The sequence below is a fragment of the Mustela nivalis genome (genome assembly GCF_964662115.1).
Source record: "Mustela nivalis genome assembly, chromosome: 12".
Classification (NCBI taxonomy): Eukaryota; Metazoa; Chordata; class Mammalia; order Carnivora; family Mustelidae; genus Mustela; species Mustela nivalis.
This window is the reverse complement of record NC_139031.1, coordinates 59593839-59608983: the sequence shown is the minus strand read 5'-3', so window position 1 is coordinate 59608983 and position 15145 is coordinate 59593839. Positions and strand designations below refer to the sequence as shown.

At 36.7% G+C, this 15145-nt stretch overlaps 1 protein-coding gene across 3 annotated transcripts in view; it reads right to left on the bottom strand.

The window, feature by feature from the left end:
* The window catches only part of VWDE (von Willebrand factor D and EGF domains), a 70793-nt gene extending 57398 nt beyond the window's left edge, over positions 1-13395 (bottom strand). For all 3 annotated transcript variants that reach the window (XM_082693303.1, XM_082693304.1, XM_082693305.1), the window contains exons 1-2: positions 13126-13395; positions 3162-3346 (exon numbers count right to left, since the gene is read on the bottom strand). In XM_082693303.1, coding sequence (XP_082549429.1) covers positions 3162-3346; positions 13126-13186 — 246 coding nt within the window. In that variant the 5' untranslated portion in view covers positions 13187-13395. The remainder of the gene's footprint in view (positions 1-3161; positions 3347-13125) is intronic.
* Between the last annotated feature and the right edge of the window lie 1750 nt (positions 13396-15145).

Genomic DNA, 15145 nt, shown 5'->3' with positions numbered 1-15145 from the left:
TTTAAATTTATTCTATATTACCTTTGTAATGTAAATAAGACAAATTCAGTATCAGATAACTTACTACCATAGTGATACATTCTAAGATAACATAAGAGAATCTGAAGTCATCTTAATATAGAGCAAAAAGATAAACTCACCTTGGAAATTTCTTCTAAAATTACTGGATGTAGTATATGTAAGATTACTGGGGGGGGGAGGGAGTATGGGGTAATTGGGTAATGGGCAATAAGAAGGCCACTTGATATAATGAGCACTGAGAGTTATATGGAACTGATGAATCACTAAATTCTACGCTTGAAACTAATAATACAGTATATGTTAACTAAATTGAACTTATATAAAGAATTTTTTAAAAAGAAGATAATAGGGGGTGCCTGGGTAACTCAGGGGGTTAAGCCTCTGCCTTCGGCTCAGGTCATGATCTCAGGGTCCTGGGATTAAGCACCCCCCCCCCCAATCAGGCTCTCTGCTGAGAGGAGGGAGGGAGCCTCCTTTCCCCTCTTCCTCTCTGCCTGCCTCTCTGCCTACTTGTGATCTCTGTCAAATAAATAAGTAAAATCTTAAAAAAAAAAAAAAAAGAAGTTAATGTATAGTTCATGAGGTATCAAAAATGAGGGGAAAAGGAAAGGACTGTTCAAATCCAGTGATGAAACAACTGGCTGGGAATTTGGAAAAGAAAAGTCTCCCTTAAAGCTAATTATCAAAATCATTTCCAGTTGGAAAATGAAAATAAATAGGAAACTAACCCAGGAAAAATAAACTACATATGATTTAGGAACGACCCACGCAGGTACTTGCTAAAAGCATGACCTCAGGCAAGACACTTAGCATCCTTCCTTTTTGTTCCAGGTGGATTGTAGTATGTGCTATGGTAAGGTATAAACATAATTATGTACATAACATAATTTCTACATAGCAATGACTCAGTTTTTTTTCAGATTGTTATCCAAATTATAATACTCAATATTATGATTTCTATACTTAAAAACAATGGAAATCATAAAGGAAAAGATTGATAGTTATGTTTAAATAATAATTTTCGAAATATAAGACAAGTAAGAGTTAATAAGAATTGGGGGCCCCTGGGTGGCTCAGTGGGTTAAGCCTCTACCTTCGGCTCAGGTCATGATCTCAGGGTCCTGGTATTAAGCCCCACATCGGGCTTTCTGCTCAGCGGGGAGCCTGCTTCCCCTTCTCTCTCTCTGCCTGCCTCTGTCTCCTTGTGATCTCTGTCTGTCAAATAAATAAATAAAATCTTTAAAAAAAAACAGAATTAAATAAGAACTATTTAATAACATTATATTTAGTATATTATTTATTGTCACATTATTTCTTATTTTATTTTAATTATATAATATTATCCACTTAAAAACTGTAAGATCATAGATGGGTAAAAGACACAAACACATAATTCGCAAAAGAAATACAGATGTCTAATGAATACATGAAAGTATCCAGTATTTAAAAAGGTATTTTTACCTACCGCTCCTAAAATGAGAGATTAGCATTATTTTTTTTAAGATTATTTATTTATTTGACAGACAGAGATCACAAGTAGGCAGAGAGGCAGGCAGAGAGAAAGGAAGGGAAGCAGGCTCCCCACTGAGCCCAGAGTCTGAACAGGACCCTGGATTCATGACCTGAGCCCAAGGCAGAGGCTTTAACTCACTGAGCCACCCAGGTGCCCCGAGATTAGCATATTTTTAAAAAACAATTATATGTATCAAAAACTTCAAAAAGATATTAACCTTTACTAATTTTAATTATAAAATAATCTTAATACACTAAATTATAAGCGATTTATATGCACATTTACTAGTTGCAGAATTACTTATAGCAAGAGCCCAAAGGCTCACACATGGCAATGGTTTATATAAATACAGTATATGCATATGACAAAATATTATCTTCAAAATTAATATTAAAGAATTTTCAATAGCATAGGAAAATGCTAATGCTGTAACTACCTGAAAAAAGCATGTTATGCAATTGAACATGTAGCATGAACCTTACAGAACAATATAAAAAGAGGGAATGATAGCAAAATGTTTTTATGGTATTATGACTATGTGGGTATATGATGAATGAATGTTATTCTATTAATAGTCCTTCATTTTCTAAGTTTTCTATAATGTAAATGAATTACTTTAATCATCATAAATAAACACTTTTATTTACAGAGACTTGTATTATCCTCTAGAGGTAAAAAAAAAAAAAAAAAGAAGAAGAAGAAAAAAGCCCTATGGATTCTTCAGGTGGCTCCTCTAAAGCTTTTAATCAAGTAGGGAATGAGAGAGTCGGGGCAGAGAATACTTCTCCCTGGGGCACAGACCCAGTGAAATCAGTTCACTTTTACATTTGTGTGAGGTTCTAGATTCTATTATAATTAGTTCAGCCAAAGAAAGAAAACTCAAATATTTAAGGATGTAATGAATTTCCTCAAATTTTACTTCTAAATTCTGATTTTTTTTAGTTTATTACAAACAAAATGTCACATAAGTGACAAGCAAATAAACAAAAAGGAAAGAATAAGATGGCCACAGTGTCACAACTTAAATACTATTAAAATTTGGATATCTTCCCTGAGTTTTTTTACATTACGTTTGAAAGGGAAAATCATTCCTGCTTCTGCATAATTCACAAAATGTGGGTAACAATAAGGAGAATGAAGAGCCCTCATATAGAAGGAGCCTTCTATTTAAGACTGACAAGAACTTGAAGCACTTAGACAACACTGTATTTTACTGTTTGAAAGTTACTTAGAGGTAAGTACAGGAGCCCTGGAGACTGGTGGCCTGTGATCAAAACGTGGCTGTTTGACTAGGTTACCCAAGCAGGGGTGTTTTCGCTTAAGAAACTGTGTGTCCTGTGTTCTATGATGGAAATAAGGATAACAGACTTTATTCTAGGGTTGTAAAAACTACATAAGATAGTGTAGGTAAAAACCCTTGGTGGACTGCATGAGTATAACATTAGCTATTACTATTATTATTACAACAGGGAACATGGCACAATATACCTTTGGATTAACTCAATCTTGACACAAAAGTAAAATCATATTCCAGAGAGAGAAATAAAATTGGTTTTAACAAGATTCAATTCTCATATGAAAAAATACATAAGAAAACACACATGTAGTTCTTAGTGAGTTGAAATACCTCAACACATTTGGTTGGCATCTCAGCAGGTCTGTCAAAGATGAGAAACCGATACCATCCGGGAGAGAGAGAATGGTCACATATCAGGTCTTGAGAGGGAGAATGCTGGAGGTGCATTGAGTCAAAATGCACACTTCTGTAAGGACTCTGAAGAAACCGGTGTCCCCCAGGAGAGCACTCCTGAGCTAGGATGGAAAGACAGTGTCTTATGTATGTGTTTTTCTCATTAACACAGTTTATTCCTCAGTTAAAATTGTTTCTCCTCCCAAATAAAGCAAAAACCTACAACTGCACATCATGACCATATAAAATGTCAGGATCTCTTAGTAAGTCAAAGATGACTTGCATTTTCCATAAATGCAATAAACCAATCAATAAACTATCGAATGTATTTTTGAGGTACTTCAATTTGAAGAACTTTATTTTCATTTAATTTGGACAAGCAATACTGCTGCTCATTGTTGAGTTAGGATTTGTTTACTCTTATCATCTGAAGTCACAGACCCTGCAAAGATGCCTCTTGAGAGTAGCCCTCCAGATCTGAATGCCATTATTGACCCTTCATGACACACATCCCTCCCCAGTAGCCATATGCCCCCCACATCCCATCTCTGCCAAGTCCTGTAAGGCAACGAATTAAGCTTTTAAGGCCAAGCTAATTTTTGCAAAATGCCCTCCTACTGAAATTTCCTGCATTCTTGAGTACAGGAAAGAATTTAGTTTTCAGTTTTTTTCCTTTTTCTTTTTTGTAAGATAAAGTATCGAAGTCCCTTTTTATTACCAGGCACAAGAAAAGGAAAGGGGTGTAGGGGAACAGTTTTGAAGGAGAAACAAGAAAAAACCCTGGAGAAAGGGAGACTGTAGGTTTTTTTTAGGGAAGACATTTTCTGAGCAGCACTTCACCTGGAGGATACTTTTTCTGTCAAACCCACAGAGGCAGAACATAAAGCTCCTCTCCTAGCAAGAAGAGAGAAACAGCGGTAGTAATCCTAGAAATATAACTAGAATTATAACTCTTGTTTGAAGTTCCTGTACTCTCAAATGATAGGAAGCATAAAGAACTGTCCTTATTTGAATACTAGAGTTTCTTGTTGATACAGTAGGTATAAAATCTCCAAATATTAGCTATTATGTATGTTGAAGGAAACTACTATAATACTGATAATATCTATAAAATAGAAATGTGAAAGAAAAATTCAATCATTACGAAAGTACCTCACTGTGGGAAAAAATTATCTAACTGAACAAAATCTCTTAGAATTTATTACATAATTTTAAATTACAGAAATGTTTTTAAATAAAAATCACTTAACTTAGTAAGAGTCCAATAAACTAGAGATATTAACTTATAAGTCAATCTCATAAATGTAGTTTATTAAAACTTATTATAATTTTTTTTTGCTTTTTGTTGTTGGCAGAGATCGCAATTGAATTGTACAAAATGTATTGTTCTCCAAGACAAAAGATATTCCCAAAGAAATTTTCATAGTAAAAAAATTTAAGAATGAACACAAAAGGTTTCTCCTCCTTTTATCTCTTGCTCTACCGGTTTTCAACATCCCCAGAAAAGTATAATCCAAAAAATACTATTGACTTCGATGATCTCAAACTGTCAACGTTAGATAAATATTTCATAAAATGTATATGGCTAGAACTCAGGAGACACGCTTCATTTCGTTTAATTTTGAAATAACTCTAAGATCCTATCAGTACCACAACATTGTACCTGGTTACAAACTAAGGAAAATATATAAAAAGAGACTCCTAGTGAGGTTTGCATGAATTATTGAAACATTTTCACTGATCTCTTTCCTGCAAGAATTTTGTCTTGGGAAAAAAGTCACTAACTCTAACTTGATTCTGAAGGGTATTTCTCCTTCTTTAATGCTTCTATAGCGCTCACATTTCCTCTGACTTTGCACTTCGAATAATTGTTTTCGAAATCAAAGCTAAAGATGTAGTAAATGCACTGGCAATCAACAGTGTGCGGAAATGTTGGGGTTTAGAGCAAACATTCAAAAAAGAATTCTTGAGATGTCTTTGGTGCAAAAAGGTGGATTTATTAATGCATGGTGACAGGACCCATGCGCAGAAACAGCTGCACTGAGGTTGTGACCAATTAATTACATACTTTTAAGTTGGGAGGGGGTTAGGGATAGTGAAGGTCTATAACGAATTTTGGAGGCAAGGTTTCTAGGACCTTGAGGGGGATAGCTATTGTTAGGAAATGGTCATTTATTACTGTCTAGTAAAACCTTAAACCCCTAAAGTGTCTCATGTATACTGGTGGGCCATATGCTTAGGGGATAACTGCTAACATGTATCTTGGGGGGTAGAGACAAAGGAAATTTTCAAAGGAATTTTTTTATGTTAAAGGAGATTTAAAGGACCCTGGAGGTTGGGTTAATATTAATATAAAATTGCCTTTTGTCCTTAGCAAAGTATTAACATTGAGACAGTTGAGTTCTTAGGGGAAATCACTCGACCTATCTTAAGGACTTGTCAGTGGGCTCTAAGCAATAAGGAAATTTAATTTTTTCCTTTGCCTTTGTTCCCCACATCAAATATTGTAATATTTAAAGGATTATGTAATATTTACAGAGAAAAATTTTAAAATTTATTTATTTTTATATAGTATTTATTTTAGAGGTAAATTCTTAACTCATATAATAGTAACCCATATTTTGTATTGTTCATTTCATATTTTTCCCCAAAAATCTACTTGTCTTTTAAAAATGTTAAAGGTCTCTGCAGAAAATTTTAAAATCTATTAGCAATAAACAAGCCACACTCTTAAAAACCTCATTATAACCTTAACTCTAGAATGCAACATACAGTTAACTAAGTGAGAATTATATCCTTATAATTCCCATCCTATCCCATCCTTGGTTTGGGTTCCCATTTGGAAATTTGGGACTTAGCTCCTCAAATACTAAAAGAAGAGCTCTACAATTAGAGCTCACTCATTAGTCAATTTTATGACATGGATAATGTGCTAAGCTTTCTAGCAAACTACCGGCATAACTTCTCCCTCATATCAAAAGTACATATAAAATATACATTAAAATTGACATTTCTATTTATTCTCTTTCCAAAGAGGATTCAAATAAGTTAGATAGTATATAATAGAATCTGTAATATCTGGATTTCAAATACTTTGGGAGAATTTGTCAAGTTATAAATAATAGATACATAATGATACAATATGGAAATGGTTTTCTACTTTTCTTTGTAGAAATAAAATGATCTGTACTAGATTGTTTTCTAATTTTAACACAATGGCCAAGATTCCTTAAGATTCATAACTGGTAGACAAACAAATATGTTAGGAAAGTAGATAAATCACTGTTTTGAATATGCTTAATGCCTGAAGACAGCTACTTCATTATACTTGAGTTTATAATCAGAAACCTTTGGTGTATTGCTCTCTGGTAATTTTAAATATTTGTGATTTTTTTAAAATTTTAAGTATTTGTGATTTTTTTAAGGCTTCTGATATTCAAAATTAGACTATGAGTTCTGCAACAAGACAGAAGACTAAAAAGCAAGGTCTGGTAGAGTGACTAGTTTGCTTTATCTCTTTACTTTGCCCTCCTTCATATAACAAGAGGCAAAACTGAATGCCTCTTGTGAAGAATACAAATAGACTGAAAGTGTAAGTATGGAAAAATAACATACAATCAGCACCCACAAGAAAACAGGATTGGCCATATTAATATCAGACCAAAAAAATATTTAAAAATGTTTCTAGAGATAAGGACGAGCATTTTGTAATGATGATAGGTTCAGTCCATGAGGAAGATACTCAGTTATGAATACACACACACACTGAAGGAAAAAAATACCTACTTCAATGTAATAGTTGGGGACTTCAATACTCCACTTTTTTTTTTCTTTAAGATTTTATTTATATATTTGAGAGAGAGTGAGTGGGGTTGGGAGGGAGAAGAGCAGAGTGAGAGGGACAAGCAGACTCCACACTGAGCATGGAGCCTCACACAGCTCCATCTCACAACCCTGGGATCATGACCTGAGCAGAAATCAAGAGCCAGATGCTTAAATGACTAAACCACCCAGGCATTCCACAAAACTCCACTTGCAATATGAATAGAAAAATGGGCAGAAGGTCAACAAAGAAATAGAGCTAGAACAATACTATAAACCAACTTACGCTAATAGGCATCTACAGAACACACCTGCCAACAACAGCAAAGAGAAGTTCCTCTGAAGTATGCATGAAACATTCTTCAGGATAGACAGTAAACTAAACCACAAGATAAACCTTAATCAATTTAAAGAAGATAGAAATCATGAAAAATGTGTTCTCTGACCACAATGGAATGAAATTACAAGTCAACAGCAGAAATAAATTTAAAGAGCTTACAAATATCTGGAAATTAAACAACCTAGATAATTGATGGGTCAAAAAAGAAATTAGTAAGGAAATGAGAAAATATACTGAAAAGACTAAAACAAAGATACAGTATACCAAAATCTATGAGATGCTGCTAAATTAGCAGAAAACTTGTCGCTATATATGCCTACATTAGACAAGAGTAAGATCCCAATGTAATACAAGCTAAACTTGCGCCTTAACAATGGAGAAAGAAAAGCAGACTGTATCTTAAGGAAGCAGAAGAAAAGAAATTTTAAAGATTAGAGAGTAAATTAATAAAATTGAGAACAGAAAAACAATGGAGAAAATCAATGAAACTAAAAGCTGGTTCTTTAAAAAAATCAACAGAATTGGCAGATCTCTAAAGAGACTGGGAATAAAGAGAGAAGACTCAATTGCCAGAATCCGAAATGAAAAAGGAGACACCACTAAAGATTTTATTAAGAAATATTATTACAGGGACACCTGGGTGGCACAGCAGGTTAAGTGTTGGACTCTTGGTTTTGGCTCAGATCGTGATCTCAGGTTCATGAGTTTGAGCCCTGCATGGGGATTTGTGCTCACCATGGAATCTGCTTAAGACTCTCTCCCTTTCTCTCTCCCCTGCCCAACATCTCGTGCACTCTCTCTCTAGAATAAATAAATATTTTTTAAAAAGGAATATATTATAATAAATTAGATAAATAAGATTGACAAATTCCTAAAAAGACATGACAAAACTGACTCAAGTAGAAATAAGCAATCCAAATAGATATGTCATGTAAAAATATTGAGTTAAAAAAAAATAACACACCCATAAAAAAAGGCCAGGCCAGATTCAGATGGCAACAATGCTGTCTGTATTCTACCAAACACTTAAACAATAATACCAATTCTTCACAAGCACAAACAATATAAAAGGATGGAATATTTTCAGACTCATTCTATGAACCCAGTATTACTGATACAAAAACGAGAAAAAAAGATATCACAAGAAAAGAAGACTGCAGACCAATACATTTTTTTTTTAAGTTTCCATTTATTTATTCAACAGAAAGATCACAAGTAGACAGGCAGGCAGAAAGAGGGGAGGAAGCAGGCTCCCCGCCGAGCAGAGAGCCTGATGCAGAGCTCCATCCCAGGACCTTGGGATCATGACCCGAGCCGAAGGCAGAGGCTTCTGAGCCCCCCAGATGCCCCCAATACATCTTTTGAATATGGATGCAAACATCCTCAGCAAAATACTAGCAACATGAATCCAGAAATTAGGCAAAGAATTATAAACCATGACCAAGTGGGATTTAAACCAGGTATGTAAGATTGATTTAACTTCCAAAAATGAATCAACATAATACACTAATATTGATAGAATAAAAACATAAAAATTCTCAAGTACTTTCAAAAGACCCAGAAAAATAATTTGAAATATATCTAACCCCCCTTTTTGATATATATACTGAACAAACTAGCAATAGAATAGAACTTACTCAACCTGATAAAGAGAATCTACATACACACACACACACACACACACACACACACACACACACACCCTAACAGGAAAAAAACAAAAAACTAACATATAAAAAAATCCCCTCCAATTTACATCATAGTTGATGAAGTAAGACTGGGTCCTTTCTCACAAGATTAGGAATGCCCACTCTCCCTAATTTTATTCCACATGGTACTTCAGGTTCTAACTAGGACAAATAGACAAGATAAATAAATAAAAGGTATCCAGACTGGAAAAGAAGAAGTAAAACTATCTCTAGTCACAGATGACATGATTTTTTATGTAAAAATTCCTAAGAAATCCACACACACGAAAGTTATAATTAACACGTTTAACAAGGTTTTAGGATGCAAAATCAAGATACAAAACTTAATTATACTCTTATACATGTACAGTGAATAGACTGAAAATGAAAATTTATTTTTTTTTTAAGATTTTATTTATTTATTTGACAGAGAGAAATCACAAGTAGATGGAGAGGCAGGCAGAGAGAGAGAGAGGGAAGCAGGCTCCCTGCTGAGCAGAGAGCCCGATGCGGGACTCGATCCCAGGACCCTGAGATCATGACCTGAGCCGAAGGCAGTAGCTTTACCCACTGAGCCACCCAGGCGCCCCTGAAAATGAAAATTTAAAAATCGATTCCACCTACTTAGCCTCAAAAGAACTAAAAACTTAGGGATAAATTTAACAAAAGAAGTCCAAACTTACACTCTAAACATTGCACAATATTGCTAAAAGAAACTGGAGATCTACGTAAATGGAAATACATCCTTGTTCATAGATCAGAAGATTTAATGTTGTTCAGATTGTAATCCTTCCCAAATTAATATCAAATCCCTATCAGAATATCAAGGGACTCCTTTGTAAAAATAGGCAAACTAATTCGAAATTCATATAGAATTTCAAGGGACACAGAATAGCTAAACCAATTTTGAAAAAGAAAAATTAAATAGAAGCAATCATATTTTCCATTTTGTAATTTACTACAAAGCACCTGCAATCAAAACAGCATAGTGTTGATATACGGATAAACACAGACCAATGAATAAAATTGAGAGTCCAGAAGTAAACCCACATTTCCATCTAGTTTTCAACTGATTTTCGGCATAGGTGCCAAGGTCATTTAATGGGGAAACGACAGTCTTTTCAACAGATGGTGCTGGGAAAACTGGATATTCACATGCAAAAGAATAAACTTGGACCCTTATGCTGTACCATATATAAAAATTAACTCAAAATGTATCAAAGACCAAAATACAAGAGCAAAAACTATAAAACTCTTTTAAAAAAAAATTGGGGTAAAAAAAAAAACTGGGGTAAATCTTCATGTCTTTATATTTGGCAACAAATGCCACGATATGACAACAAAGCACAAGCAACAAAAAAATAGATAAATTGGATTTCATTAAAATTAAAACTTCCATGCTTCAAAAGACATTATTAAGAAAGTGAAAAGACAACTCACAGAATGGGGAAAAAATTGCAAATCATGTATCTGGTAAGAGAATTGTATATATAATACATACATAATTCATATAACTCAACAACAAAAATAACTCATATAACTCAACCCAATTAAAAAAAAACTGTTGAAGTATCAGAGTAATATTTCTTCACAGAAGATATACTAATGTCCAATAAACACACGAAAAGCACTTGCCATCATTAGCCACGAGGGAAATGCAAATTAAACCACAAAGAAATGTCATTTCATACATAACAGGATGGCTAAAATCAAAATCTCAATGTTGACAAGAATGTGGATGAATTAGAACCTTCGTATACTTCTATGGGATGATAGAACAGCACAGCCACTATGGAAAACAATCTGGCTGTTCCTCAAAAGGCTAAACAGAATTATTCCCTGATTCAGTAATTCTACCTCTAGTTATATATATGCCTAAAAGAAATGAAATCATGTGTCCACACAAAAACCTGTACCAGGATGTTCAAAGTAGTATTATTTATAATGGCCCAAAGGTGGAAAAACCCCAAATGTTCATCAACTGATGAATGTACATACAAAATGTGGTAAACACAGAATGGAAAACTATTCCACTACAAAAAGAGATGAAGGACTAAATATAGTACAACGTGAATGAACCTTGAAAACATAATGCTAGGTGAAAAAAGTCAGTCACAAAAGACAACATAGTATATGATCCCATTTACATAAAATACACAAAATAGGCAAATCCATAGAACAATATAGGTCAGAGATGGCTTACAGTTGGAAAGGCGAGAGGGTAATGGAAGGAATAGGGGATCGAAAGCTAGAGTACAGTATTTCAAAGTGATAAAAATGTTCTAAAACTGATGATAGTGGCTGCATTTTTCTGTGAATATGCTAAAACCCAGATCACTATACACAGTAATAACTATCGCACACTGAGTGATTTATATGGTATATGAGCTATATTTCAATGATGTTGTTTGAAAAAAAAAGAACTCATATTTACTTCCTATTTTGACTCTATTAAAGATTAAAAAATGACCAACTTTACCAAGATATGAGTTAAAACCTAGTAAGGGTTAATATTTGCCTTCAGTTGAGAGATTATATGGAGGCAAGAAGGGGTTTTGTGATCTATAGTCAACAATGAAGCAGATTCTCTTTATAAATACTGGTCATTTTTCTGGAAATATTTTATCTAACCATAATACATGCATATTTAATATTATTACATGTATGTTTAACTGTTCTTCAAGAACTAGATCTTCAGGAAGATCTAGTACATCTGTAAGCATACCAAAGAAGGTATAGAAGAATGATACCTTTTTAAGGTATCATTTCAGGAGGGACGCTTGGGTGGCTCAGTTGGTTAAGTGGTTGACCTACTTAGGTCATGATCCCAGGATCCTGGGAGAGAGTTCTGCCTTGGGCTCTATGCTCATCAGGGAGTCTGCTTCTCCCTCTGCCTTCAGCATCCTCTGCTTGTGCTCTATCTCTCTGACAAATAAATAAAAATCTTCAAAAAAAAAAAAGGTATCATTTCAGGAAATAATAAATTGGGGTTTAATATTATTTTAAAAATCTTTCCTGAGGGAAAGATTGCTTGTTCTTCCCCCTCCCTTGTTTACAGAGCAAATTTAACTTAGTAAAATACTGAGATTAGCAAGATGAGAAGTCAGAATTATACCCTAAGCAATTATAAAAGTTGCCCATAACTTTTTTCGAAGTTGTACAACAGATCAGATTTAGTACTGAAAAATATAAGGAAATTTAAAAGAATAAGTTACCCTTCACTTAATACTTTTATCTGTATATACACAAAAAACAATAAGGAAGACCTAATAAATGTTTTAACTTCACTGAATTCTAAACGGTTTTCTTTTGTCATGGATTAAAGAGGGGGGGGCGCTATATTTTCATAGAGATCTCTTAGAACAGGAAGAGGCATTCTAACATAAACTAAAAAGTCATACACAAAACGTAACTTAGTGACTTATTTTTTTTTAAGATTCTAATTATTTATTTGAGAGAGAGACCGTGAGAGAGAGCATGAGAGGTGAGAAGGTCAGAGGGAGAAGCAGACTCCCCGCGGCGCTGGGAGCCCGATGCGGGACTCGATCCCACGACTCCAGGATCATGACGCCAGCCGAAGGCAGTAGGTCAACCAACGGAGCCACTCAGGCGCCCCAACTTATTGACTTATAGTGGGGATAAATGTTCACCGATTACTTATTTCCAGCGATGGGGTGGGACTGGGGCAGAAACCGCGCCGTTTGGAACTGAACTCTTTTCGAATAATTCGGATTCACTTTCCGCAAGGATGCCTGGCAGAGGCAGTACAAGTTTCTTACAGTAAACTAAAGGGACCGAAAGACCAGGGTTATCAGCAGGAAACAACCAGAGGAAGAGTAACAGTACTGAGGGTACTGAGGGTCGCACAGCGGGAGAAGAGGGGCGACAACCTCCTGACCGCAGGGAGAAAACCGAGAGCTGAAAGGGTGCAAGTTGGCCATTCAAGGATTGCGGTAGGGGACGGCGGAGGCGGTGAGGGACAAATAGCAGATGCCCCCTTCTCCCTCAGGCCGGAGTGTCGTCCCAGGGCTCCCCTCCGCCGGTGCCCTACCTTGCCGACCTTGCCCCGGGGCCAGGAGCAGCAGCGCCAGCGCCCAGAGTCGGCCAAGCATCGTGGCTGCCGCGCGTGGGGTCCAAAGTGTCGCAGAGCCCGGGGCCGCGGGCGCCGGCAGGATGGGGACACCTCAGACCTATCACAGGACTCTCTCGGCCGGTTCTTGCTAACTCCTCAGAGCCGCTGCGTGTTCGCGTGTTCTTCGCTCTGGGGCGCAGCAGTCCCTCCCAGGAATAGCGTCTTTCGCGCCGCCGCTTTGCGGCTACGTCCCCCTCTGAAGCCACGCCCACCCGGCGGGAAGCCACGCCCACTTTCCCTCCCTGGAGGCCGCGTCTGGCGTTTTGCGGCTGTGGCTTCACCACCTTGTACCTCAACAGCGGTCGCGTCCAGGAGACAAGCTCACGGGGTATAGCATGGCCCCTCGCGTCTCACTGTTTTAACAAATGCTTTAAGACAACTTGGTCATCCTGGAAATTGTTCAGATGGACCTCCAATAAAAGCAGCCTTGCGGGGTTCTGTTGGAAGGGGCAGTGCCCTTGATTACTCCTATAGACGGATTTTTAACCTGGTAATTGGGGGTGCTGGTTTGCCTCCAAAGGTGCACATGCTTCTCAGAAGTTGCCCCTGTCACCTAAGGCTTCGGTGCTGAAGGATGGAAGGAGGGAGCAGAGATTAATATTCCAATACTGGTAGCTCTCCTCCTCTGCCTCAATGACAGTTTTAAGAAGTGGAAAGGAGGACATTGAGACTTCCAAACACCTAGGGTTACCCATTTTATATTTGCTGGTGATTCCTGTGTTCTTTCAAGTTGTCCAGTGGTGACCCAGTAACTCTGGATCCTGTCATACATGGTCACATGACTCCCAAGGCTGCGGGGGTGGGGGGGGGGAGGGTGATGGTTTTTCTTCTGAAGTTATTTTTATATGTGTGGTTGCCTCCGCAGAGGAAGCAGGTGCCCGCCTTAAGAAACAAACAAACAAAAAAACAAAACAAAACAAAAATTTTTAAAGATTTTATTTATTTATTTGACAGACAGAGATCACAAGTAGGCAGAGGCAGGCAGAGAGAGAGAAGGGGAAGCAGGCTCCCCGCTGAGCAGAGAGCCTGATGTGGGGCTGGATCCCAGGACCCTGAGATCATGACCTGAGCCTAAGACAGAGAGGCTTAACCCACTGAGCCACGCAGGTGCCCCAAAACAAAACAAATTTAAAACAAAACAAAACAAAACAACCCAAAAAAGCCCCACAACTGTTTCTGCATCATTCTATGTCATTAAATGAAACTTCACTTTCCTAGTTCTATTCCGCAGTCTCAGTTCTTGAGTCCCCTTAGCCATCACTTGGGACTTTGCCCTCAGAGCTAGTACCTTAGGGAAAAGAAAACACTAGTCAACAGAAAGTAGCCCCAATGTCCTGGTGGGTTCCAGGATCCAGGCCACAGTTCCACTTATGGATTTGGAGGACTGAGGGGTTGGATGAGGCATGATGATAAACACTGGAGATGCCCAAAAGAAGTCCTTCTGAAAATAGTTTATAATTGGGTGCCTGCATGGTTCAGTCCATTAAGTGTCTGCTTTCAGGTCATAATCCCAGGGTTCTGGAATTGAGTTCCGCATTGGGAACCCTGCTCAGTGGTGAGTTTGCTTCTCCCCCACCTTCTGCCCTTCCAACCTGGTAGTGCTCTCTCTTGCTCACTCACTCTCTCTCAAATAAATAAATCTTAAAAAAAAATAGTTTATAACTTTTTTTGAAAGATAAATTGCAATTAAATAATTTTAAACCTGTTTCCAAAAGTGTAAGTATTAACTCATTTTGAGAAAAAAAAAAAACTTTGCACTGCATATAACTTGTGTGTAGTCCCCTTTTACATGCGAAGAAGCCACCCAAGTATAGATACAGAAAAAAAGTGAAATATAACTTTTTGGTGGGGTTGGGCAGATGATTTTCATCTTCAGACCTAATTATGAAAGAAAAATTTAAGGTGAGCAGGATGAAAACCCAGAGAATTTTTAGTGTAT